Source organism: Cheilinus undulatus, linkage group 9, assembly GCF_018320785.1.
Source record: "Cheilinus undulatus linkage group 9, ASM1832078v1, whole genome shotgun sequence".
NCBI classification, from domain to species: Eukaryota; Metazoa; Chordata; class Actinopteri; order Labriformes; family Labridae; genus Cheilinus; species Cheilinus undulatus.
Window position 1 is genome coordinate 29,433,259 of NC_054873.1, and position 26,983 is coordinate 29,460,241.

Here is a 26,983-nt window from a genome sequence, read left to right on the forward strand (position 1 = left end):
CTCACTCCGGGTTTCCCAGTGAAACTACACAATCAGATGCATTTCACATACTAAATGTAACTGAAAATTTGTCATGCTGAACAAACAAACTGTTAGAAAAACAACAGCTTCCTGTCATATTGCTGGTACTTGAGTGTGACTGTGCAGCAGATTGTGACTCAATGTGTCTCGTTCCTCAGGGAGAGCATCTTGAAGACAGCCAAGGCGCTGGTGGAGGACACCAAGCTGCTGGTTGCTGGAGCTGCGTCTACCCAGGAGAAACTGGCCCAGGCTGCCCAGTCTTCAGCCAAGACCATCACCCAGCTCACCGAGGTGGTCAAACTGGGAGCAACCAGCATGGGCTCTGAGGACCCAGAGACGCAGGTAAGAAGAAACATAGGCACAATAACACTGAGAATCACTGGAGAAGCCACAGTTTTCTTTCTGTAATTTTTGTAAAGCATAGAGCTCAATTCCTTCAATGAAAGTTGTCTTAGAAATGAAATAAATTATTACTCATATTTATGACTATATTGTATATGCAGCTATGTATAACTTTAAATGGCTATTCAAACCCATTTTTTATACTCTTTATAGCCTCATTATCTCCAATAATAGTCTGCTATCTTTATAAACACCCACTGTTTGATTCTCTCAGCAATTGCACTTTCATCTGATACACACCTCTCCTCCTCTCTCCCCTATGCCTCTATCTCAGCCCTCCACTGAGTCTGTAGTATCATGACGAGGTGGGCGTGATAAGGGTTGTAGTGTTAAATCCCCTCCCCAGGGTGCTGCTGATAAACCTAAACTCTCCTCAGTGTGCTGTATTGATACAAGCATGTATCTCCTCAGGTGGTTCTGATTAACGCAGTACGTGATGTGGCCAAGGCTCTGGCCGAACTCATCGGTGCCACCAAATGTGCTGCAGGAAAGGCAGCTGACGACCCATCCATGTATCAGCTGAAGGGCGCTGCCAAGGTAAAGAAACAAATTGCTCGAAAAATCTGGTCTAAGCTGTATTTTTCTAGTCTCTGATTTAAACATGTGGCAATGTTTTCTACAAATGCTCTCTTTTTATCCCTGATATGTTCAGTTAGGCGTGTATTGTAGGGCTTTTCAAAAGAATGATATGACAGCTCTTATCAGCGTTTGTGAGGTACTCGCTTTTCCTGGCTGTCATATCTGTATGTGGAACTAGACCCATCACAGTGATGTACATTGTGTGAATTCACTTGCATGTGTGCTTGTGTGTGACGGCTGGTATTCTTTTCTGAGAACTATCTTTAACGACAGGACTCTTTGTAGTGTGGCCATTGAGGCACAACAGCAGTGCAGCTTTTTTGGCTGAATCATATGAAGCTTCATGTAACGCTCAGCTTAACGATACGTCATATCACATCCAGTCAGTTTTATTTATACAGCTGAACAACACAAGTTTGAAAATGAACCAAAAGCTTTCTTTATTTCTTTATTTCTGTCTTTGTGGTCTTTCTCAGTAGTCACATTCTTGCACGGTCACTCTTGTGAAGATGGCCTGATCTAAGGTTTAAACATGTGCCTTATCCCTTCCATTTTTCAATGATGGGTTTAACTGAACTCCAAGTGATATTCAGTGCATTGGAATTTTTTTGCATCCATCCCCTGCCATACTTTTCCATCTGAGGTGCTTGGAGTGTTCTTTTGTCTTCATGGTGTAATGGTAGCTAGGAATACTGATTGACCAGAAACTGGACCCTCCAGTTACAGGTGTCTTTATACTAAAATCACTTGGGACACATTCACTGCACTCAGGTGATCCCCATTTCCGTAATTGTGAGACTACTAGCCCCAATTGGCTCGACCTGTGTCAAATAAGGTCAGTCAGTGTAAAGGGGTGGAATATTCATGTAGTAACTTATTTTACCTTACATAGTACTGTTTAATTGACATTACTTGGAAGACGTTGTTTTTCCCTTTGACATTTTTTTGTAAAAAAAAGAATTATATATATATTATATTTGACCATGATTTATAAAAATCAATAAAAGAGTAGAACGTCCAAGGAATTATTTTTCTGAGGCACTGTACATAGAAAAAATTGCTACGTTTTTCTTTTTGATACATTTTGCATTCTTTTGATTAATAAGGATATTTTGCCGTATGATAAACACAGTGTAATTTTATGTATTTTAATTACATTTTTAATCAACAATTAATGTTTTTTTCCTTCTTTTTTTAGCTTTGTGAGTAATTTCTGATTTCAAATATCACAAACTGGGTCCAGCCCTCTGACAGCATAAGCCCACACACAAAGACATGGTTTAGGTTCTCATCAAAAACAACAGGAGTAGCAGCATGTGATTAACATCCCATGCCCTGCGATGTGACTGTTGTGTTTCTACACTGAAGTCGCAGTTGTAAACAAAATATCATTCAGCCCTGATATGGTTTGATGGTTTAATAAAGGTGTGATATGCAAACATAAATCTGGTATAAAAGCATTAGTTCTAATGGAAATGGAGCACAACAAATGTAATAAAGATAAATTTACATAAAGTAAAAATTAAAGTGTAACAAGAGTAATGTAATAGGAGTCTGAAATATGGAAACAATGTTGACCAGCCTGCCGGTCCAATACCAAGGTTTTGAGAATTGTTTAAAGAGTAGGATGTGTTGTTTATCTCGTGATTGTTATAACCGCTGTCACATCTGCAAACTTCTGAAGAGTAAACACCCAGGATCTGACCTTCTGCTTCTAACCCTGGAGCAGATGTGGTTACTGCAAAAATGGAGCAAGGTTCAAAGTGTTATTTGAGTGACAGAGAGCCTGATATATGTCTGCTGCAAACATCCTTTTATCATTGGTTAAAATGTTCTTACAACTACCATCTTAAAGCCGGTTAACCCAGTTCAAGTTCTTTACTGTTTTTGTGATTTTCCTCACAAGTTTATCAAACTTGAGTTGATCTTGAATCCATTAACCTCTGCTTTCTTCATTCTTTATCTTAACCTTAAAACTTTCAAGTTTGTAGATGTGTGTTGTGTGTCACACATTTAACCACTCTCCTGTAGTGATTTCAGTATTAATATCCATCTTCCCCTTCTCTTCAGTGTACTCAGTGTAAGAGTCTTTACAAGTGTGGTAGGGCACTGAAATGATCTCGAATCTTTACCGTTGTATGCCTACTTTTGAATGCAGCAGTCCATTTATATTTTCTCAATTTTGTATTTCTTTAAAAAATAGACAATGGCAGTTTCTAATGTCTCATCTAAATGAAATTAGGGCCACCCATGGATCTGGTTATGTCGACAGATTGTTTCTGTTCCTCCAACATATGGTGACCTCTAAATGAGACCCTCTCAAACTCCTGGCAATCATGTTGCTCAGATTACTAACCTAATAATGAAGACTTTGCTAAATGTGGAACAGAAAGAAAAGAGTGTGTCACCATGACTAGGACATGGATGTTTTTTTCCATCATCTTCAGAAGTGTATAAACTGTATTGCAAGTAGCAAATAACCCTCTTTAAGTCTGATATTCATCCTTTAGTATTTTCTTTCTACTGTGGCTTAATGTCTTCAATTCCCATTAAATAAGAACTCTTTATACATGTAACTATTATTCTCTGTAATGGAATCTGTAAGAGAGGAGGCAGGAATTAGAGTTTAATAGTATCTTTTTAGCTGAGGAGGAAGAGCTCCACCTCCTGGTTCAGCTGTGAGCCTCATTATACTCTTTTCATCTGACAGGTCATGGTGACCAATGTGACGTCTCTACTAAAAACAGTGAAGGCAGTGGAGGATGAAGCGACTCGTGGGACCAGGGCACTGGAGGCAACCATTGAGTGCATCAAGCAGGAGCTGACAGTAAGGCCTAATTTCTTCTTTATGGTCTTCTGAGAGCCAGCTGATGAAACAGAGTATTGCAAAGCAGCTGCAAGAGGGGCCATGATATCTGTGTCCATTATTCTGAACAGAATCATTGAGCTTTTTCTCAGCTTCTTTCTTCCTTCACTCTCAGCCCTGCAGGTTATAACAGCTCTTATCAGGGTCTAAGTAGCAGGAACACCTAGATTGAAAAAGGAGGGGGATTTTCAGAGCTTTATTTTGGGGGAGTTTACTGTTAATCCTTGATGAAAGACCTCAAGTCAAGAGTATTTCTGGCTTTGTTTTCACGGCGTTTTCCCACATGTGTATGTAAACATGTCCCAGTCCCTGTCATACCTGTTTCTAACTGCCTATGTCTGTGGGACCTCATCCTGTCAGGTGTTCCAGTCCAAGGAGGTCCCAGACAAGTCCACCACACCTGAGGAGTTCATCCGTATGACAAAGGGCATCACCATAGCAACGGCCAAAGCAGTGGCTGCAGGCAACTCTGCTCAGCAGGAGGACGTGATCGCCACTGCCAACCTGAGCCGCAAAGCCATCACCGATATGCTGACTACCTGCAAGGTGCTAATCCACATCGCCCTGCCAGATCGGGGCCTCACACAGACATCACAGGCTGCCAGGAAACATGTGAGGCCAGCACTGCTGAGAGCAGAGAGGACATCAGAGTCTCGTCTACTATATGGCTGCCCCGCCGGCCGAGAGTGACTCAGTCACTTTTCAAAGTCGTGCAGCAGAGCATCAATCAGGATGTCCTTCAGCGACTCTAGTCCACTTGTTTCAAAGCAGAAACGGAGGGAACACAAACTTCTGCAAGCTTAACACACAAGAATGATTAGAGATATAAGGTTTAATTGGCAATGAAATGACATGCCCATGTTAACATACATAAAAACACAGATTCATGGGCTTCACTTTCACTGCTGTCTGTTGTAAAATTCATTTTAAGACTTGATATTCTTTAGAGAAAAAAATGTGTCCTCTTTAAAATGTATCATACAGCTTTGTGTTTTTTTCTCTCCATTTCAGCAAGCAGCTCATCACCCAGAGGTGAGCGATGAGCTGAGGAGTAAGGCCCTGCAGTATGGCACTGAGTGCACCACCGGATACATCAACCTTCTGGAGCAAGTGCTGCAGGTTAGACTGAGACAGTCACATGTCTCATAAATAAAGGATGGAAGTAGCTGCAGTGTGTGTGCCTGTGTGTGTGCAACACTATAACAGAATTTTCATATTTGCCCACAAAGTAAGGTTTAGAGGTGTTATCTGCTGGATAAAATCTTCTGATGCTGAAAAAGCTTTCTCAGACTCCTGTCAATCATGTTGTAAAAAAAATATGCTGGTGATATTCCACATCTTACCTCTTTATAACAAATCCCACATAAACACCAGATACGAATAAAAATCTACTTTGGTTTATGTCTCTGTGCCACTCTTACTTATCCAGAATATATTTAAGATCCCAAAAATGAGATACTCTGGGTGACTTTTTGGTTTCAGATTTTAAATAAAACTGTAAGTGCAGTTCATTTTTGATTAGAAATCCATAAATTAACAGATGTTTGGATAAAGTTTCAACACTTAGCTAGATTTTTAATTGTCTATCATAACATCAGTGTGGGGTTTTAATGCTAGATTTTGGTTATTAGTAAACTATTAGTAATAATTGTTTTTTCTATAAATAAATACAATTATTAGCCAAGATTAATAACTAATGTGGTACCAGCCAGAAAAAGGAAACAACCACCAACAAGAGCTAAAATCAGTCTTAGAAATTAGAATTAAATAACAATATTATTATTTAATAATTATCTGTATTCAAATAAATTGAAGGAACAAGAATCTGTAACTGGATTTATTAAACAAAGCAGCATCAATTGTTATCAATGACAATTCAGAAAATAACTATTATAACTTAACTAAGTGAACAAACTATTTACAAATGAAAGCAAACATAGGTGTATCTGTGTGTGTGTGAAAGAGGAGGAGAGAAAAAAGTGGAAAGAAAGAAGATGGCTAACGCACATGTGGTTTCAGATTTAGCTTTGAAGATGGTGGACATGCAACAAAAGATAGAGAAAGAAACTTTTGCTCTCTGCCACAACTAAATATAGCAACTCCACCACACAGAAACCTAGTGGCCTGACTTTGGTTAAACGGCAGTTACACTGATGTTAATGTAGGTGAAGACATTGTACTGCACTTAAATGTGGACACAGAAAAGTAAATCGACAACTAGTAAGCAGAGACAACAAGACAGCAAATACAGCATTTAGTGAATGCATATGGAACGCTTCCAACAGCTAGATCTGCCCCGATCAAAGACTCTTAAGAAGAAGATATTCCTTTATTAGTCCCACAAGGGGAAATTCACAGTTTGCACTCTATTGTAATACATGCTACACACACATAGGCTGAATTACATGCAAATACAGGATCCCCATGGACATGCACTAATGGAGAGATGTAACAGCTCATTGCCTTGCTGCTCTTGTTGAAGCAGCGGCAATGAGCTGTTAGGGGTTCAGTGCTTTGCTCAAGGGCACTTCGACAGTGCTCAGGAAGTGGCCTGGCACCTCTTCAGCTACCAGACCAAAGTCCAGATATGGTCTGACCGGGACTTCAACCAGCGACCTTCTGATTCCCAGCCCAAGTCCTTCCAGACTGAGCTACTTACTTCCGATCACAGTGATTTGACAGATCCAGAAGTGAGCAGATGTTAGTCAATTAATGTTTCTTCCACAGTTCCAGCAAGTTAAAAGTCTTGTGGCACCAATATTCAGCTTTACAGTAAGATTAGGGCTCAAATCATCCTTCTGTCGGCTGGAGAAGAGTTGGACATCCTTCTTCGTGTACTGGTGGCTTTTCTGCAGCATTGCTGTCCAGAAAGGAAACGAATGAACTCTTGTACTTGACCAGTTAATGCTGACTGCATTAAACCTGGGAAAACAGAACGACAGCGGAAGGCATCTTCTGCTGCTTGAATGGTGGTGGACTTGCCCAAAGGGAGGGAAAGCCACACTGGCTTTTATTACCTGTGGACCTCCTGCGGATTCTCCTCAGGTCTGCTCTTATCAGAGGAGAGAGTTGCATTCTGCAAAGCATACTGGGAAGATGAGTCTCTCAGGCTCCCTTGTTATTTTTGTGAGATTTCACCTACAAACTACAAAAACAGGCCTCTACTCTGCAGAATAGGCTGAGTCTTTGTTTCATGAAATCCACCACATGGCTGACTCCCAACAATATCAGGGTTTTATACAGTATTTTACACCACTGTGTTTCACCACAGAAAACCTGATTAATTTCCAAGCCCCTTGTTGCATAAATCTGCATATTAATCAACAAAATCCTTTTTTATTAATTTCACAGTTGATATTAAAATTCCCCTTCCATTTTGCCAAGGCAACTCAGTCGTTATGTGACAGTTCCTAATTTATGTATTAAGTGGCTTAATTAATTTTTTTACAGGCATTTTAAGTTATGCTGCCTCACACTGAGTTTGGCAGGAGATTTGGCTGCTAATAATGCAGTGTTTTATAATATGTGTCGTGTATGAAGATTATTACTTAACAGTTAATCTAAATGGTAGCAAAACCAAACAAGATAATTCAACTATGCAAGCTGAGTTACTGAAAGAAAGCGCACTCTCCTCTATTACATCAATTATTGTTAGTTTCACAAAGTCAACTTTAATGATTGTTAAGTCATTTTCTCTTATCATCTGTGGTCTGAATCAACTTTAAATGCAACATAAGAAGAACCAATGCTTCTTTGGCAGCTGGATATGCATTCCTGTATTGTATGTGCCCCTATTTATCCCTTATTTTACATTCACTTGTCCTTTCCTCTTCTTTGGTGTGTACCTGTGAGTTGATCATATCTGGGGCTTCTGTGTTTCAGGTGCTGCAGAGGCCCGTGCCTGAGCAGAAGCAGCAGCTGGCCACTCACTCCAAGCATGTGGCCGCGTGTGTTACAGAGCTCGTCCAGACAGCTGAGTCCATGAAGGGTGAGGCCACACACATTGCCGATACACACCGTCACACATTCTTATGCATAGCAAACCTAAGCTAAGTATAACAACCTAAATTTCCTGAATAACCCAATCTGACTGAGGGTTGGATTTTATGGATCATTTTACGACCATGAAAGCTGTGTATATCTAGTATTTGAAGCACCCCTGGTACCTCATGAAACAGTATAAAGTAACTTTTTTAGGAGAAAAGATCTTAACAGTAGCTCATGTGTGATCCAAAAAATGTCTGCAGCAGACTATTTTAAATAATCAGTAGCAAGACATTACAGCCACTGCTGGGTAAAACTGGGTAAGCTGAATTTACAGAATGGATTTAAAGCACAGCGATTCCCATCGGGAGCCAACTCAATTTGATAAAACATAAAAATGACAGGATTTTAGAGATAGTGGAGATTAGTCAAAGGAGCCCTAATCCCCCAGAATGAATAATATGATGGTGTTATTGAGTTGAGCTACCAAACCTGTCGCGTCAGTAATAAAGATAGGTCAGGAAAATCACTTTGGAATATTGAAACTCCACTACGGGGCGATTGCTGCGCAAATTGTTCGAAATGAAGCGCTGTAGAATGGATATGACACAAACATACCACAGAGTTTCTTCTAGAAGAAGCTCTGCCGCATCTGACAGGAGTAATAGATTGTGTTTGGATGAGAATTAGATTCCAGCGAAGAGCCCGAGACCCAGCGGGGCTATCCACTTCACCTCTCTAATGTCCCATGTGCTCTCTCTCTCTTTCCCTCTCTTTTTCCTTGCTGCCTCAGACGGAGGTAAGTGGGATGTGGTGTGTTTTGTTCCTCCGGATCACCTTTCATAAGAGTCAGAGGGGGGTAAAGAAGTGGACAGAGTGTATGAGGGAGGGGGGGCAGAGAACAGATTTCCCCAGAGCTCAACATAATCTATGAAAACATCGTTCCATCTGCTTTACCAAGCTGTTCCCAAACAGCTCCAGTTTATGGGCACTTAAAAACCTATAAAAAAGACAACGATCCATTGAGTGTGCATTTCTTCTAACTCTGAGTTTATCTTATTTAACTTTGAGGAATCACACTCATAGTGCTGGAATATTGTATTTGAGGCAGAGAGAGATTTTGCATCAATGTGAAGGCTAGATTGTCATGATAGTGCATTAAAATAGTTTAAAAAGAGTATTAACCTCTTTTTGTTTTAAAAAATCCTTTCATGCATGTTTTATGTTTGCGCAGTTAAAGCACAGAATGACCAAAGTCTGAGTTTGTGTTTTTCACTTTCAGGATCAGAGTTTGTGGACCCTGAGGACCCCACTGTCATCGCTGAGACCGAGCTCCTCGGAGCAGCAGCATCCATTGAAGCTGCAGCCAAGAAACTAGAACAGCTGAAACCCCGAGCCAAACCCAAGGTATAAGTGCCCCTCTCACCCCTTTCCACCCACACAAACCCACGCACAGCTTTTTGCCATTAATCAGCAGGGACACCAAGTGGGCCAGAGGTAGGAAAAGGTGACACTGACTTTGAAGTGGAGTCATCTTTTTTTTCGGTGACTGAGCGGCGATCACGGTATCATTAAAGGAGAAAAAAGCTGATGTGTTGCACGTACCATGTTGACTCAGACAACTGGTCCAGTGAGCAAACATATGATGCTCTGGAAAACTTTCTTCAAAGGCACTTTTGAACATTATTTTGAGTTGTGTTGCCAGGAGACGCAATTACACCGCTGGGTCCTCAAGCTTATGTTGGAACCAGTTCAAATGAATGAGGAACTGTAGTGACCCTTTCGGAAAGACAGCGCCTCTGCCTTATTGAACTTCTATCCTTTGTTTTATTGCAGTGTTCCTCTTTGCTAAACTACACTGAGGGGGAGGCTTGTTTCAGCCTCTTAGTCATCCCCCCCTACGCTGCAGTGTTGCCTCAAAAAACAAAACAACTTTACCACATCATGTGCAGAGAAAATAGGCCGAAGAAAGGAAACAGCAGTGTTAGAGAAATAAGTTTTATGTTGTTCTGTATGCAATACCGATCTGTGTTTGTGGTGTAAACTGCATGACTGTGTCTTTCTGTGTCTCTGGAGACTGGATAGTTGGATCCTGGTGCTCTTCCCTCTGTGCCTGTAGTGCTTTCCCTCCTCTTCTTTACCTTTTCCTGCACAAAGTGATTGTTAGTCCACCCTTGTCCTATGTGAAATGAAGAGAAGCATGTTTAAATTCTAATAAAAACAATATAAGCTCTGTCTCATACTTTAATTCGACAACTACAGCCTGCATTTATGAGGTCCCTTGTAGGGATTAGGTAGGGAGACTCAGCCTCTTTTAGAGATCAGTGTCTCCCTCTGGTGATCATACAGATATTTAGCCATTTAAAAAAGGGAAAACAACAAAGTTTTCCTCTGTGACAGTTCAGTTCGTATTTATCATCATTCACTAACAGGCCTGAATGTTTGTGCATCCATAATTTTTGTTCATGTCCTGATAAAAGGACAAAGTCAACATTTCAAGCCACCAACTAGTCTTTATTTTTAATATTACACTGTTTGATTATATTTTTCAGAGACAGAGCAAACAAAACAATAAATCCAAGCCTTTAAGCCATTTAAATGTGTAATTTGTCTAAAACAGGTTGGATCGTCATTTTCCTCCTTGTTTCTCCCTCTCCTCTCTGGTCCTTCGTCCCTCCCACCCTGTAAGGAAGGAGGGCTCTCCTGCTCCCAGCATGCCTCCTTGTCCTCCCTCCCTCCCTTCCTCTCTGAGCCGTTGTAGACCTGGAAGCCTTCTCTGCAGGGCTCTGTCTGATATGTTTGATATATTAGGTTGTTATTCAGTCCAACTATATATCAAACATATTCCTACAGTGTCCCGCCCTGTCTCCAGCCACGTGTGCCTTTTGTTGTTTATGGAGCTCTGTGGTCAATCGGCAGAGGTGGCCGTTTGTAAACTGTCTCTCAATCGATGCAGCGTGATTGCTAAAATGGTGTTCAGTTTAGATTTTGGAATCAGGATACTGTATGTAGCTACCACTCTGCTGTCACTGGGGAAAAGTCTTTTTCAGATATGCATTTTTGGAAACTTCATCAGCAGATTTTAGACAATAGCTGTTAGGTAGATTTGTATTTTCTGGACTGTTTCTAATCATCTCTGTGTGAAAGTTCAATTTTTTATTGCATAAACAATTGTATTAAGTCTAAATTAATATGTTTTTACTTTCAGCAAGCAGATGAGACCTTGGATTTTGAAGAGCAGATCTTAGAAGCAGCCAAGTCAATAGCTGCAGCAACTAGCGCTCTTGTTAAGTCTGCATCAGCAGCTCAGAGGGAACTGGTGGCTCAAGGCAAGGTCAGTCAACACATCTATGCAAAAAACACTGTGAAAATATTAGAAATTACTACCTGTAGGAAAAAACAAACACATTTTGTGTCTTATTCATGGCATACCTCAGGTGGGATCCAATCAAGCCAATGCAGTGGATGATGGCCAGTGGTCCCAGGGTCTCATATCAGCTGTAAGTTGCCTTCTAAACATTTCAGTCATGATGTATATCCAACCATAATGCGGACTCTTACATAAGAATGTGTTTTCTATAGGCTCGTATGGTCGCAGGAGCCACCAGTAACCTGTGTGAGGCAGCAAATGCCTCCGTGCAGGGCCACGCCAGCGAGGAGAAGCTCATCTGCTCAGCAAAACAGGTCGCTGCGTCCACAGCTCAGCTGTTAGTGGCCTGCAAAGTGAAGGCTGACCAGGACTCTGAAGCCATGAGAAGACTACAGGTGATCAGAAAACACATTTTTCTGTCCCTGTGTGGTTTTTTCCTTTGATGTTTACTGTTTTCTATGAATGATTTGTGTTGGTGCTTACTCTGGGATTATCTGTTTGCAGGCTGCTGGAAATGCAGTGAAGCGAGCCTCAGACAACCTGGTGAAGGCAGCTCAGAAAGCAGCGTTTGACAAGACTGAAGATGACAGTGTGGTGGTGAAGACTAAATTTGTTGGAGGCATTGCTCAGGTGAGATAAAATCCTCGGAGATGTTTTTGTGAGACCCAGAAAAGAAATCCATCCTGTTGTGTTGTTTGCCCTTTTCACTGCATGTTTGCACCTCTCGCTGATATGCCAAAATGCCACGGCCGTTTATCTGAAGTGATGATGAGGTGCTGCAGATAAACAGCCCATCAGCTCCATTTCAAAGCTGTGGAGCAGTTTAGCCAGACACCCACAGCTGCAAAACATCACATCCAATGAAGTCTTGAGAATCGTCTTCCTTTTCATCTTTGCAAAGATTTGACAGTAATGGAAGAGAGAGCGTCTCTTTTTCAGAAGTGCTGCAGGAAGCTATGCTTTTCATCTTGATTGATTGAGTTCCTGCCTCAGTCAGTAGTGAAGACCAGCTGGGCATCAGCCTGTCAGCTTTTTCATCTGACCAGTGAAGCCCACAGTTTCATTGATGTCTAATCATTGTCACACTAAGAGGAGCGATGGGCAGCATTCTTTCTCTAGACAGTTAAGTTGGGATTGACCATTTCTTATTTTTTTAAAGGTTAATTAGTCCCTCTTATATTAAAGATGAAAAAATCCACTTCTGTCCACTTTTAAATGCCTACAGGGGCCTCTTTGTTATTTACATCTCATTGGACATGACAGAAAAGTCTCAAATGGTTTTAGCGATGGCCTCAGTAGTGATTCAATCATTTACTTAAAAATACTGATGTAATGTCTGGAGTCTCAGTGGGATCAACTCTTTGAGAAAAATTTTAGGCAATATTAACATTATCTTTAAGCTTTCTCCTCAATGATGGACATAGTTTTTATTTCATTTCTTTATAATATTATAATATTATTATAATATTTACCATCAGATATACTGCAGGTGGTTGCCAAGGGCAGCTCACACTCAAGGGGGCCCTCTGTGATTTTAAAGGAAGCCCCAAAAGTAAAAGTTTAGGGAAACTGAGATTGGTATTTGTCTCCTGTTTCCAATTTACAATGATTTTAGGGTTTACTTTTTAAGAAAATAACTTTGATTAATGCTGATTTTTTTTTTTTTTTTTTTTTTTTGATGATTATGAAAAACTGGAGTTTTTCTTCATAAAAGAAACCTTTTCTGTAGCAGATTATATCTGTAAGGCCTAGGAGAAAAGGAAGAATGTATTGTTTATGATTGAGCAGGGAAAAGATCATGCAGCTTTTTAATTCCTTTAATGAATTGATTTTAGAACACTGCAATGGTATTACTGGTGTCATATAAACCCATGAGGGTTTGCACTTTTTGTGCATGACACATAAATTAAGAACAATTATCCTCATTGGTAAAAACCAGACTGTCTACTTCCCAGCTCTTCTCTCGGAACCCTTACACAGCCTCTCCTTCACATTGGAAACAATTGGTGTTCTTTACAATAAAAAGGTGTGTTTTATCAGTATTGATATAGGACAAATTGAGTTTAGAAATAAAGGCCTATCAGATATGGAACAAAAATCTAATTGTGCACTCCCCAAATTGAAAAAACATTCTAGTGATACTGGCTTACAGACACAGATCAGGTTTGCGAGACATGGCATTCTTACATGCAGTCTTAGAGCTCTGAGTGACCGACTAACATGCAAGACAAAATGAAAATCAAGCTGTGGTTCTGCAGAGATGCATGTTTCTCACACCCACTCTGAAATGGGTTTAAGCAGTGAAAATAGTGGACAAGTCTTACTGATGAACTGCTAGTGATCAATATCTAATGTAGCAATGAAGCACCCAAAAATTGTCAGAATATTAACTATAAATACTATCTCATAACATGTAAATCTTTTATGTAATTTTTTTATCACCATTAGATTGTGTTTCCTGTATTTTTCTCCAGTTTTTGTAGCAAAGGTTTAAAATGTGCTCCTAGCACCGTGCTGCTATTGGTTTTTCATACTGTGCTTCCTCTGGGATTAGGATGAGTCGAATGCACATTTTCTGTCAGCTGTTCCCTCTCCTCTCAGATCATCGCAGCTCAGGAGGAGATGCTGAGGAAGGAGCGAGAGCTGGAGGAAGCGCGCAAGAAACTGGCTCAGATCCGACAGCAGCAGTACAAGTTCCTGCCCAGCGAGCTGAGGGAAGACGAGGGCTGATTCACCGAGCCTATGAGACCCTCTTGTCATAGGGAGAAATTGCCGATGTATGACTGGCTGCTTTGCTCTCATATAACCGAAGAATATACAGCACTTGAAAACAGGCCTGTTTGGTGAGAAAAACAAGTGCCTGTGCCCTGTAGTGTATACATGTGCGTGTCTGTGTGAGGTGTGTGTGTATTTGTCAGTGAGTGGTGGTGACAGTCAGACAAGGAGGATGAAGTTGTATGATAAATGTACCTTTATTTTCTGAGTGTTTCTGCATCATGAGCATTTCTGACTGTTACAATCATGAATCAAAGATGTTGAGATTGCAGGAACCCTCCATTATCATTGAATGTTTTTTTTTAATGTTGAAGGTTTAAAGCAAACAGAAAGGAACTGATGATAGATCTGAAAGAGCAAAGTAAGGGTCCATGTCTTGTGCTCTTAACTAAAAACCTCATTATTGATAAAGCAGGAGGGGGTGAGGGGTGCTTCATTTCACCACTGGCTTGCATGCACCATAATGTCTATACATATCAATGAAGCTACTAACCAATAGAGTAGTGTAGAGAGGAAAGGCACTTGTATTTTACTAATAAAATGTGAACATGAGGTTTGCTGTTAGCAGATCCATCTGATTAATTTTTTTACATCCACTTGATGCCAAACAAGTGGCTCTGATTGGACTAATATAAAAAAGATACCACTAGCCAATACTAACTCTAAAGATATTTATTCTTGACTGACGTTTTTTACCAGTAGTTCTCAAAAAGCAGACGTTCATAATCTCAAAGAATCTGGACTGTATGTGACCAAATATGTAATGCTGCTTGTACATTATGTCACTTCCTTTCTGTTCTCAGAGCTGTGTAGGACTCTATGTTTACATCATTTGTCATATTTGTTATCTCTTGTTGTCTTTGGTGTTTTAATTTCACTCCTATCAACACTGGCCAGATATAGTTGGGCTACCCTCTGTAGTGTACACACACAGTCACACACATAGAGACAGATTCTACTCCAGACACTGCCCTGTCATTGAAAAGGCATTTTCACTTTAGACTGGCTGTCTATAGCAATACAAGGCACTGAATATTCTAACAGGATAATAATGAGGCTCTGTGCTGTTGTAAGATTGATTTTGTGAATATTATTTGGGCTCTTAATGAAATGAGCATGCACTGAAGTCTAGCACTAAAGAAGGCAATATTAAGCTTCCATTATTATTATTAATTGTGGGATTTTCTCCTTAAAAACTCGAAAGGAAAAAGCTCTCAACTAAGGGCGTGCTCACACTAGGCCATCCGTACCATCCTGTATTCTAACCCTGCTGAAGCCCATTTGACCCCCTCCCCTGTCCCCCCTTTGGCCCGCACTCAAACTGTAACGCACTGACGTCATCACACGAAGTATCCACCGTTGATGAACTTATACATGTTTGTGACTCAGTATACATGAGTGTTTTGGGGGTTTTTTTGACTGTAAAATAGCAACAGATTCATACGATATCTGATCTGACAACAGCGTTATTTCACCTGACCTGGGATCAGTAGCTACTTTAACTATACGGAACACAGTGAGGAGGGAGAGAGAAAGCGGTTCTTAGCAGAGCGTTATCGCTCACAGCATATATTCTGGAGCCTGATTAGAGTTCCAAGCACTTCTGCTGAATGAAACCTGGACTTTTTAACTCGTATGAGCCCCTACAGTCATTCCTCTCCATGTTGGTGTACTATCTGAATCCCCCTGGCATTCCTTTATGCGCCATGAACTGTGCCATCTCTCCACGTAATTTTGGATGCCTTTCAGTGCTGCACCAAACAAGCTCTCATGTCATAGGACAGCCTGTGTCCAGAGCAGGATTAAATGTTCAGTTAAGAGATATTTTTTTTCCGCGACAAGAGCAATTTTAACTATCTGATGAGAGCTGGAAGGGAAAATGCCACAGGATTAATGAACGATGTTCTGTTCAAACGTCAGCCAGATCACAATTTCACTTCTAGATGACATGAAATAGAATTAAAGGTAATTTAATTCAGTAAATGATAGTATGGCATTATAATTTTATAATAAGAGAGGTTAAATCAGTCATGAGATTAACCCTGGCACACACTTTCCTTGTATTTGGCGGACTCTCCTTTACACACGGAGGATGAAAGGTGTTTGTTATCCTGTGAGCTTCTGTTTGTGACTAAAACAAGGGAGGAAGCTTTATTTCACAAACTAAAAAGACTCTCATGGTTGTTAAAGCCTGACTTTGCAGGAAGCTGGTCAGAAATGTGAACTGGACTGGGATCCATTAGAACGAGGTCTTAGTGGAGCTGTATGAAGTTAAATTCTTCAGCTCTGATAAAATCTTTGTAACTTGTTGAAATACGAGACAAAATATATAGATCTCTCTCTATCTCTCTAGAAAAAAATCCTGCTATCTCTAGTATGCAGCTGCTGCCTGGTGTGCTCTCTGCACTCTCAATCGGGTCCTTTTGTTGTAACTTCGTGTTACATCACATTCCCGCGCTTGTGCTCCTTCATTTGCATCCATGCCGTGCCTAGGCCTCACCTCATCCTTTTGTGCCAGGGCCGCGACATGTGCTGTGCCAAAGCACAGAACGATTGCACTCACACTGGCCAAACGTGACGGACTTTAGGCTGAAACGGGCCCAGGCACAGTACGGATGGCGGAATGTGAGTGCGCCCTAATTGAAGGATTTATTCTTTGTTGTATTAATGTGTAATATATGAGACATTTTACAGTCATCTCCTCAGTCTGTCCATGCCTGTGTCTGGACTGCATCATGTACTAGTGCCTTACTTGAGTCTGCCCTGCGAGCAGCTGGAGATCAGGCCGGGTGGGAGCCTGAGCCTTGTCCTCTCTGGATCAGAACATTATGCCAGTCTAATCCCCGTTGGGGTCTTAATAAACCGTCACCGAGTCCTTTGCCATACAATCCAATGCCTTGGCTGGTGGCTTACTTGCCTCCAATGATATAATGCTGATATAAAAGGGCATGTGTGGACACCTTAGGATTTAAAGACCATGTAGGAAGACTAACACTAGACTGCATTCCATGAGCATGTGGCAATTTGTGTGTGAAGTTGAGAAACCAATAAGCCAAGTCTCTCTTAAAAGCTGGACTAAATAACTTCCTTGTTTAGTTGTCTAACCACTATATTAATTTTTATCAGTAGGTGTAAGACTTATCCTGAAATATATTGTCTAACTGAGTTGTGCGAGTACTAACGGAAACAGAAAAAAGTTACTAGCTCTGTTCTGAATAGGTGTCGTGCTTTCTTTAACAGACTGCGTCAGTTTTATGATTTTAATGCTGTATGTATTATATTTATCTGGTCACAAAAGTATTTTTTGTATTCACCAAAAATAAAGAGTTTCAAACAATCTGGATCTTTAAAAATATTTTGTTCCTTTTCATTTAAGTGCATGTTGATAACAGTGATGTATGATAGAGAAGCTATCTGCATTCTTGCCAGCAGATGTCAGTGTTGTCCTTCATAGTCCAGTCAGAGGGGTCAGAGGATGTTTGGAGAAAATGTTCTCCAGTGAGGGATTGGCAAAGGTGGACAGACCAAATATGGACATAGTGGATGTGCCTTTTTCCTCCTGCTGGTTTACGGACCAGACCTTGAAATATGCAAAGATTCCCATCCCTCATGTTGACTTTTAGTTGCTCTGCTACTGGTGATGAATCTGGTTTGAACTTGAGCTTTCTTTGCTCTGAAGCTGATCCTGACTCTGTGTCAGCAGCATACACAGGCAGAATGAGTAAAGAATAGTTAATGGTGGCTAGCACAATACACTGAGTCTTCCTAATTAACTCCATATTTGGTTGTTTAAATGTTTTGGTCTCATGCAAGGCCAGGCCACACAAAGGAGAGGGAGAAACTGAAGCCATGTGTTACACTGGGAGTGTCCATCTATTTCTCTGCTTTTTTCTTCATTCAGACCAGGAGGAAGTTAGTCTGGTTAACTTTGGCTCTTGTAGGAGCTATTAAAGCCTCACTACAAATGCTGCAAAGCAGCAACAAGGCTGAGTTGAGTTTATTCTGAGGGATTCTCTAGGGTGGCAAACCCTTTTTCCTGAAGTTTTCATAGCGTCTATAAAAAGTATTCAAACCCTTAGATTTTTAACCTGTTTATTGTTTTTATAACTCAATCATGGTCAAAATGATTTGGCTTTTGGACAAAAAAGAAAAAACTCCTTAATGTCAAAGTGAAATCATATTTCTACAAAGTAGTGTGAATCGAATAAAAATATGTAATTGCATGTTCTCCCCCTTTAAAGTGACTGACCTTTAAAGGTCCAGCCAAATGGTGCTCCATGGTGGAAGGAAATTCTTTGGTCCAATGAGACCAAAAAGGTGCTTTTTGGCAATCAGACAGGTCACTATGTTTGGTGGACATAAACACTGCACCATCCCCTTTGTGAAGCACAGTGGTGGCAGCGTCATGCTGTGGGAATGCCTCTCAGCAGCCGGCCCTGGAAGGCTTTTTAAGGTGGAGGGTAAAATGAATGCAACAAAATATAGGAAAATTTATTTTCCAGAAAGACAATGACTCGAACCCTACAATGAAAGCTACACAAAAATGGTTTTAACACACAAAGTGAATGTTCTGAAGTGGCCAAGTCACTTATTTACATCACAAATTTTTATTTGATCAAAATTACTTTGTTGAAATCCATTTCACTTTGACATTAAAGATGTTTTTTTGGGTAAAAATTCTATATATTGACAATAATTTATAAAATCATTCAAAAGGTAAACCATCCAAGGTGATGACTACTTTTTAATGACACAGTACGCCCTACAGGAGAGGTCTTGTGTTTTACCTGATAAATGAAATAAAAATGAAAATAGTAACCCCTTCTGCTCATGTTAATCTTTTCTTTTCCTATAAACGACTTCCTGTCACATGCCATTTTCTTGCCTCAGGTTCAATACAGGACTTTTTTCCTTTAAATCTAATGAAACAAAGAGCAATCTAAAGCCTATACAGTGTGCATTTCATGCAAACTATATGTCTTATTTTGGGTGGTTGAAAGACTCATTTTGTAGTCTGTGTTACTTGTGCCACGCCTAATCCAAACAACCTGGCAGCTTTTAGTTCAGGCTTAGTTCCAGGCTCAGGTTCCCATAAATGAAGCCGTGGTAACCTGTTATAGCACTAATGGATAGTGAGTTCACTTAGCAATAGTAGTCTAATAATAAACTTTTCCATTTTGCCCAGGTTTGTCCCAACATTTCTGATGTTTTTCTCATTTGTGGTCAACAGGACTGTCACTGTATGCTCTGGGGTAATCCAGTGCAGTAATGGAGTCATGTCTTGTGCTAAGAACAGCCTCAGTGAAATTAAGAGTTGTCACACTTGGAAGCTATGCAGCCTGTTTTAGCATGTTAATAGTTCTTGAAATATCAGTGTTTATCGGATGCTCAGCTGGAAGAACTTTCATGCGGTTACTCTACCAGGGTAAACAATGCTTAATTCTTGAGTGAAATAAGTGAATCCAACAATACAAGAAATCTTATGTTTGCTTTCTTTGTTGGACCAATGTTTTTCTTTTCTTGGAACCCAGGTCATGTACAGCTCAGAGACAATTTTCCACCTTGTTAGAAAAAAGTATGCAAAGGAAGTGAGGTTTGGGGGGAAAAGTAATATCAGGAAAGGCTTGAGGCTTTGTCCACTGTATGCTATTGAAATCAGCATCTCTAACATCATATTTCCCCCTCAGAACAAAACTTTGAACAAAAGGTTCCAGTTTGAAACTATTTGGCAATTTGCAGGTTGTTCTCAACACCTATTATCAATCAATCTTTGTGAAATTCATTGATTAACATAAATAATTCTATTTAAAGCTAAGGTTTAGATTTATGTATGCCTGAAACCCCAGAAAAAGCTAAACAGAAGAAACACATTACCATGGTGTTTTAAATGTCACTGTTTTTCTCTTACACTCAGACATCCCTGCTCTCAGCCATTTCTCTCCAACATAAACCTGGGAGACAGCAGCTGATGGATCCAAGAGCACCTTTAACTCAAGTCCTGGGCACATGACTATTTTAGGTCATCAGTGGAGATCTCCCAACAAGCTTGCTTCATAACAACTCCACTTCAGTGTCTGACTCAATGAAAATAGTAAACAGTGCCTGTACAGTGGACTACTGTACTTTTGTTACTCTCAACTGCTTATTATCTCTATGTTAGAGCTTTTACAGTCAAACTCAAAATGTGGCACTGATTCTTACATAATTGTAGTTGATTTCAAATTCATGTCTGAGAGATATTTCAAGTTCTTGGAGGTCAACCAAGAACAAACTGTTGTGGATAAGGCTGAAATGAAAAACCCTGCTTTCTATGTAAAACACACGCAGTTTATAGAGGTAGTGGACTTAGCCTGCAGGGCTGAGGAGTGAGATCATTGTGGAAGTGCTTTTAAACCTGCATTCTTTCTTATTGCCAGAAAAAGAAGTCCTGTTGCTTTTCAAGTTATTTCATACGAGTATAATGCAAACATTTTATACTCTAAAATGTTAGTTTTTAATAAAGCTTGAAGGGTTTTTTTGCCGTAAGACTAACTTGTGATTGACAGGTTGCTGCCTGAGTGCCCTGCTGTTCGATGTGAAGCACAGTTGCATGACCACAAAATCCAAGTGACATTAACTAGTGAATAAAACTAGTCTTATTTAATAACTTTTTTCTTTGAAGTTAATGCCACTAAAAAAGCACGACAAAGTTTTATTGTGTTGATTAAACAAAACTACACTTTTTTCAAAAAACCTCCTATATCCTTCACACCGGATGAATTCATCAGAGGTATATTTTGACATACTAGTGAAAGATGCATCTAAATGCACTTTTTATATTTCCTTGTTCACACCACATAGCTGAGGTTATCAAAGAAAGCTTTAGTTTCCAACTGCATGAACGAGACATCCAGTCACAGGAAGTGCTCATTTCATTCATGGCTAAAATGTTAAATATCAAAAACAACAATAATTCATCAGAAACATAAACAAGGGAATCCCAGCAGTGATCTCTGTACAACAGGCAACAGCTAAACTCACCTGAACATATTTAAACACTCTGCCCAAGGGCATCATGGGAAATCCACCATTCTTATTCACCATCACTGCCATGTCCTCAGTCAACAGTTCAGCTATTCCTGATTGTTTAAAAATGTCTTAATGAATTCAATTAAAAAAATCTTCTTATTACTGATTTGGAAATACCCACAATGCAGCACAGGGGACCCTGAAACTCATTGGTAATGTATTTTGTGTTTTTAAATACAGAATGGAACTGAGTAATGATTACATGATCAGGTTTTATATGTGGGTGAATTTAGGAATATTGGCTTCTATAAGGTAAATAATTTTTCAGGAAAAAAAATACAAAGTCTTGTGTTTTAACAAAAAGATATTTAAAAATGAGTTGTTTTCATGTAAAGCTAGAAACTTTTATTTTTATTGTTGATTTCACAAATTAAATTACATTTCATTTACTTTTGCATGTGTTTCCTTTCTCAGTGAACTTCAACTTTGCGCTCTTCTGTGTTCCAACAAATCAAAACGTCTGAGTCAGAGAAGTTGTAGCACAAAAAACACTCACCAGGCTAAAGGCCGATTGGTAGACGAGTTCACATGACCTGACGTGTGTTTGCATGTGATGACGTTGGTCGACTAATACTGACCTTTCAGGGCCAATACCGAATATTTGCGGTTCATGAGACTGATAACTGATATTTGAAACTGATATGCATTGATTATGGCATACAAACTGTATTTAATGTGGCAAAAATGAAACTGCATGATCGAAAAACAAAAGAAAATAAATATTTTAGCCCTAGCTCTAACAGCAAGAGAAACGGCACAAGGCAACACAAGAGCAGGAAAACAAGAAGTGATGCCTTACACTCACTGTGTCAGTGGTACTAAGGCATAAGTATCAGTTGGCTAATTCTGTGACATCTAGCCAATCAGATTGTCTTTTATAATGGGCATTTGGTGAGACTGTGGAGAAAGAAAATAAAGCTAGAGGGGAAGTCACACTTTGCCATGGAACCACAAAGTAACTTTATTGATTATCAGTAAAATAAAATGTCGATACCAAGTATTGGCCAAATTTTGGCCTCGATAATCAGTCGACCCCTAGCACAGACCTCATTTTGAACATCTAACCAGAAACTCATTCAAAACTTCCCTAGACTTTGAGACAAAAGAACCAACAGTGATAAGATGCTAACACATTTCCAGGTTTCAAGACTGTAGCACTCATGAAAGGTTAATATTTTTTGGTCATGGAAGCTTTTACTAGCAAAAAATACTCTCCCAATCAAAAGCACAGTTCCTTTCTAATATAGATGCATCCTGAAAACCAAGCTAGCATTAGCATTAGCGAATTCAACACTCTCCAGTTACCAGCTCCACATTCCTGGCCAGGTGGGTCACTTCTGGCTCCAAAAACTAAAGATGGCTACGATTGTTTTATTTTTTTATCACTGACAATATTTAGGACTTTAAAATGACAAACCACGGTTAGACCGTTACTGTCACAACGACAATTAGTTTTTTTACACGCTTTGGTAGAACAACAAACAAATTTTGACTCACATATTCTTGGCTTTAACCTTGAGGTCAAATGTCCTAAAAGTGACATGTTAAGAGTCAAATTACAGAAAGTGTCCCACATTCAGGCCTTTATGTAACTGTACAGAACAAACATCTAACATAATTAGCTTTTTTCTATTAGTTAACAGCTGGGTGGGCCTTGATGTAAAAATATGAGATAGGTACAGTCACCTTTAGAGTGTCATCCTATGCTGAGTGACAGTATTTGCTATCTATTCCTCTCATGACAGCACAGCGAGTCCTGTATCCATCATGCAAGGAAGGCACAGTATTTCTCAGTCAGCACTGACAGCAGCTATATTGGGTCTCAGTTGAGACTTAAACCTTGGGGGCTAATTTTGGACAGCTCTACAAGTAACATCGGGAATATCTATTAAATCACATCCTCTGACTCCAACACACGCACTCCCAAAGTCTTAAAAATTTCCCAGTGATTGAGAGTGATTTTTCTCACTTTTGCTCCTGCCTCAGACCTAGTGGAGAGTGAGCTGTAGGACATAGGGAGCCATCTGTCCCAGAGTGCGCTGCCGACTGGAACTGATCTGCAGGGTCTCCTGGGATTTAAGCTGTCTAGAGTGTAATGTAACACCGGTCCATCCAGAGACTCTGTCTTAATAAGGAAACTTTGCTCAACACTTGTCAGATGACAGGGAACATTTCTGTAGAAAAAGAAAGTCCTTGGGTGCTTTTCTTCTCTGGATCCTGAAGCCTCCCCGCCCTGTGTTAAAGCTGAATAAACACTCCTCTCAGAGCTCAGCATATTTTTCTCAATGCTGATGCCAATTTTCATGAGAGAATTTCTAACGGGGATTCCCATAAGGATAAACAATTGAAACTTAATTTATACTATTGTATGTCACACAGACAGGTTGTCTTCCTGCCCTTCTTCTAATGTATTCACGCATCTGAGTTACTGATGGATCAAGACAGTGGGAAAAAAAAATCATTTTTCACAGTACTCCTGAGGGAGGAAAAGTACATTAAATCAAGTGCTGTACTTGAGGACAATTTGAGATCTGCTTCCATAAGTGTTTGAATAAGCCTATTGTTCTTGATACAACACCAGCTACTTTCAGTTACAATCAAAATTTAGAAAGTTAAAAGCTTATTTCATGCAATGAATCATTGAACCACTCAAACTTTATAAAACAGGCTTTCAAAGGCCCTTATCAGATTTAAATGAGAAATAGTACAGGTGAAGTTATGAATCCTTAAACCCAGAAATCTGAGCATTTTAGCACTTGTGGTTCCATCATCTCAAAAGTCAGTGGAACTTCTGAATACGTTTTCAGTTAGATGCCCAGAATTACATCGGGGGAAGGTACAAGTTTAGAGATTTAAATATATTTTTCAATCAGATAAAATACATCTGGATATACATCTTCCCCACTAGTGAACTTTGAAGCTTTTTGTCAGTCTTAAAAAAGAAAGTTTCTAATAAGTGGACCACAGACCATCATAAGGTGTGTATTTTGGGCTAAAACATGAATCAAATTTTACCATTGTGATGGTCACACTCAGAGGAACACTAACTTTTGGGTTCAATAAATGTGTAATTGTGGAACCATTGCATTACGCCTACATTAGGCTATGTTAGCTTAAAAATTGTTCATTAAAATTAGGCTAATTAAATAAATGTGTGTTTAAGGTCAACTGTCTGGTGACATCGCAGTCCCTCCTGGGTCTACCGTTTTTATTCAGTGAAGTCTACTCACCTTATCCAAGTGAGTCTATGGATGGAGTTCAGTTGTACAGCAACTGTTCAAATGGACATGAAAAACTTAAAACAGTCAGGTTCATGTCGCCTTGGCCTCTAGTGTGAATACAGCCTTAGGCTGCATAGACAGAGCAATTGACTCCTGGGAGTGACGCCAGATTATTTACTGGGTGCCTGCAGTGTAGATCATAAACCCTTCCTCCTTAATGATAGTATAGGTCATGGGTCAAACCATAAAGTTAAAAAATAAGGCAAAATGTCTGCACACTATTTAGCAGAGATCAGCGAAGAAATGACACTTTACAAAACAGAGATTGGGTAAAGTAAGTAATTAAATTTCACTGACTAATGCCAGGAAATAACTATGACACCTGCCTTTTCTCCTGTGGTCATTTTGTCTCCAAATCCTGACTTGTTTCTAGTCACTTTAACACCTCACAGTTTTTTTTATTAAAGCATTGAGACTACTGTATGCTTATAGATAAATGTTTTCTTCCTTTTCACTTGTAAGACCAGCAATAAAATCCAAGGGTAAGCATAACATAGGTCAGCAGGTCTCTTTTCATTAGATCACATTTGGTTGTTTTTGTAGAATTAGAAGCAAGCCTTAAAAAATGACCTATGGAGCCACTGTAGTGAATTAATTATTACACTTCAAGTATTTCTCCTTTTCCCAATGATGTCATCAGTGCAGTATGTCAGAACTGGTCACTCCAGTATTATAACTTAATTTTGTACAATGGAAGGAGATAGAGGAGCGCTGTACATTGCAATATATTGTGTTAGTTCATGAAGCTGTACGCATTACATGGCCCACAATAAGGATACATGATATAGTGATTCTTGTACAAGCAATAACAATCCATTATTTTGTGTTTCATTTATTTTGGATATTTTTTTTATTTTATGTCTGAAACTAAGTGTAATCGACATCCTGTGTGAATACAGACCTGCTTTTATTTTAAAGGAAAACAAGGAACTCAAGATACATCAACCATTATGACATTAACTTAACCAAGGACAATGGGACTTGTTATGGATTGAAAGGGAAATAAAGGGAGAGGAAAAAGGTAAGTGCCATATTTATCTTTGTTAAAGGTTACACATTATGCAAAATATACTTTTTTAGGCTTTTCTAACAAAAATATGTGCCCCTGGCCTGTCCACAATCCCCCTAAGAATAGGAACCCCCCCTTTCTTTCTCCACCTTTCAGAAATGTGTGCTGAAACAAGCCGTTCTCAAATTTTGAGACTTCCTCATGAAAATACATGTACAGTTTTTTAATAGTAGGTAAGGGTATGTTTATGTGGCCTCACAGCATAATACCCCTCTTATTGCACTGTGGATGGTATGTTGAGACATCTAAGGCCCCAGGGCAGGAATAAAGCAGACCACACCAGCTGAGTGTCGACTTATACTCACATTTTTTCACTCAGACAGCTGTTTAATCAAACTCTCAGTCAGACTCAGACTCATTTCCAAATGTGAGATGACTGGAAGACAGTCACAGCGTCTGATCAAACATGGGGCTGCAGACATGTAGGCTCTGCAGTAAGAATGCAGCTGGTGCAGAGCTGTGGGCTCCCGAGGCATTCCTCACTGCAGGGTGACCACTGTGACCCAGTCACAGCGAACACAGCTTTCAAACAGCCACTCACAACCACACTGGAATGTCTCATCACTGTAGATTCTCACTCACGCTCCACATTATGGCTTTTTGACAGCCTAGCTATGGTCATTTTGTGGTTTTAAGTCCACTTATAAACGTGGTGTAATGCTCCACTTTCTCCTTTAAATTAAGAAGAGCGGATTTTTGTTTACCAGAAACGGAGGCTATAGAGGTTTTGATGATGACTATCCTCCCTCAGAGAAAGCTAAGATAGTCTTCAGGACGTGTGTAGAGAAGTGTGTTGTAGTGACAAAAATAAAACTACCACACAACCAAAGAAGTGGAGCATCCTTGTCCTCCCTGTTGTTTCTCTGACAGTAACAGGGAGAACAGTGGCCGAACTGGAAGTGCATACCAAGAAGTTTTATAGCCCTGTGGAATGGAAAGAAATATCAAGTACGTCTTTGGACCTCACAAAAGCCCCCACTACTTCACCCTCTCCTCTCCTCTGTCTCCTCTACCTCGCTTACACCAGAAAGCCCTTATATGGACACATGTATGAAAGATTCTCCCTCCACGTGCAAACACGGAAACTTCCAGCCCTGTGACATAAGAGGCTAAAGATTGATGGCAAATATTTAAAGAGGGGCTATTGACTAGATGCTGGGCAGCTGTGGACATTCAAAACCAGGAGGACAATTTTAACAAACAGAGAGCATTTAAGTTAAAGATTTAGAGAGATCTTCCAGCAGCCTCTGATCCCTGAGGGGAGATTTCTGAGCAGGACAAACTCATGGTTTGGATGGAATCCCTTATCTGGAGCTGGAAGAAGTTCAAGCTGTATGTAAACAATCGTTTACTCCCTGCCTTCCTCTCAGCATGTCCTTCTCTGTGTACAAATAAACATGACCAAAAAGTGTTGTTTCCCTAAACTGAAGACAGATTTGTTTTGCAGAATGTCCCACAGATTGACTTTTCTGTCTTAGTAATCGTGCTATGACATGTTTGAGAATTTAATTTTACTCTAGGATTCTGGCGGGGCATCCTGCATGAATTTCAAATGAATCGTGACAGTT

The 26,983-nt window shown here is 39.9% G+C and overlaps 1 protein-coding gene across 3 annotated transcripts in view; it reads left to right on the forward strand.

The window, feature by feature from the left end:
• The window catches only part of tln2b (talin 2b), a 111,116-nt gene extending 96,272 nt beyond the window's left edge, over nt 1-14,844 (forward strand). For all 3 annotated transcript variants that reach the window (XM_041795177.1, XM_041795179.1, XM_041795176.1), the window contains exons 46-57: nt 180-363; nt 835-960; nt 3,713-3,829; nt 4,229-4,414; nt 4,880-4,987; nt 7,751-7,856; nt 9,135-9,259; nt 11,061-11,186; nt 11,290-11,352; nt 11,435-11,617; nt 11,727-11,852; nt 13,824-14,844. In XM_041795177.1, coding sequence (XP_041651111.1) covers nt 180-363; nt 835-960; nt 3,713-3,829; nt 4,229-4,414; nt 4,880-4,987; nt 7,751-7,856; nt 9,135-9,259; nt 11,061-11,186; nt 11,290-11,352; nt 11,435-11,617; nt 11,727-11,852; nt 13,824-13,952 — 1,579 coding nt within the window. In that variant the 3' untranslated portion in view covers nt 13,953-14,844. The remainder of the gene's footprint in view (nt 1-179; nt 364-834; nt 961-3,712; nt 3,830-4,228; nt 4,415-4,879; nt 4,988-7,750; nt 7,857-9,134; nt 9,260-11,060; nt 11,187-11,289; nt 11,353-11,434; nt 11,618-11,726; nt 11,853-13,823) is intronic.
• Nucleotides 14,845-26,983: the final 12,139 nt, after the last annotated feature.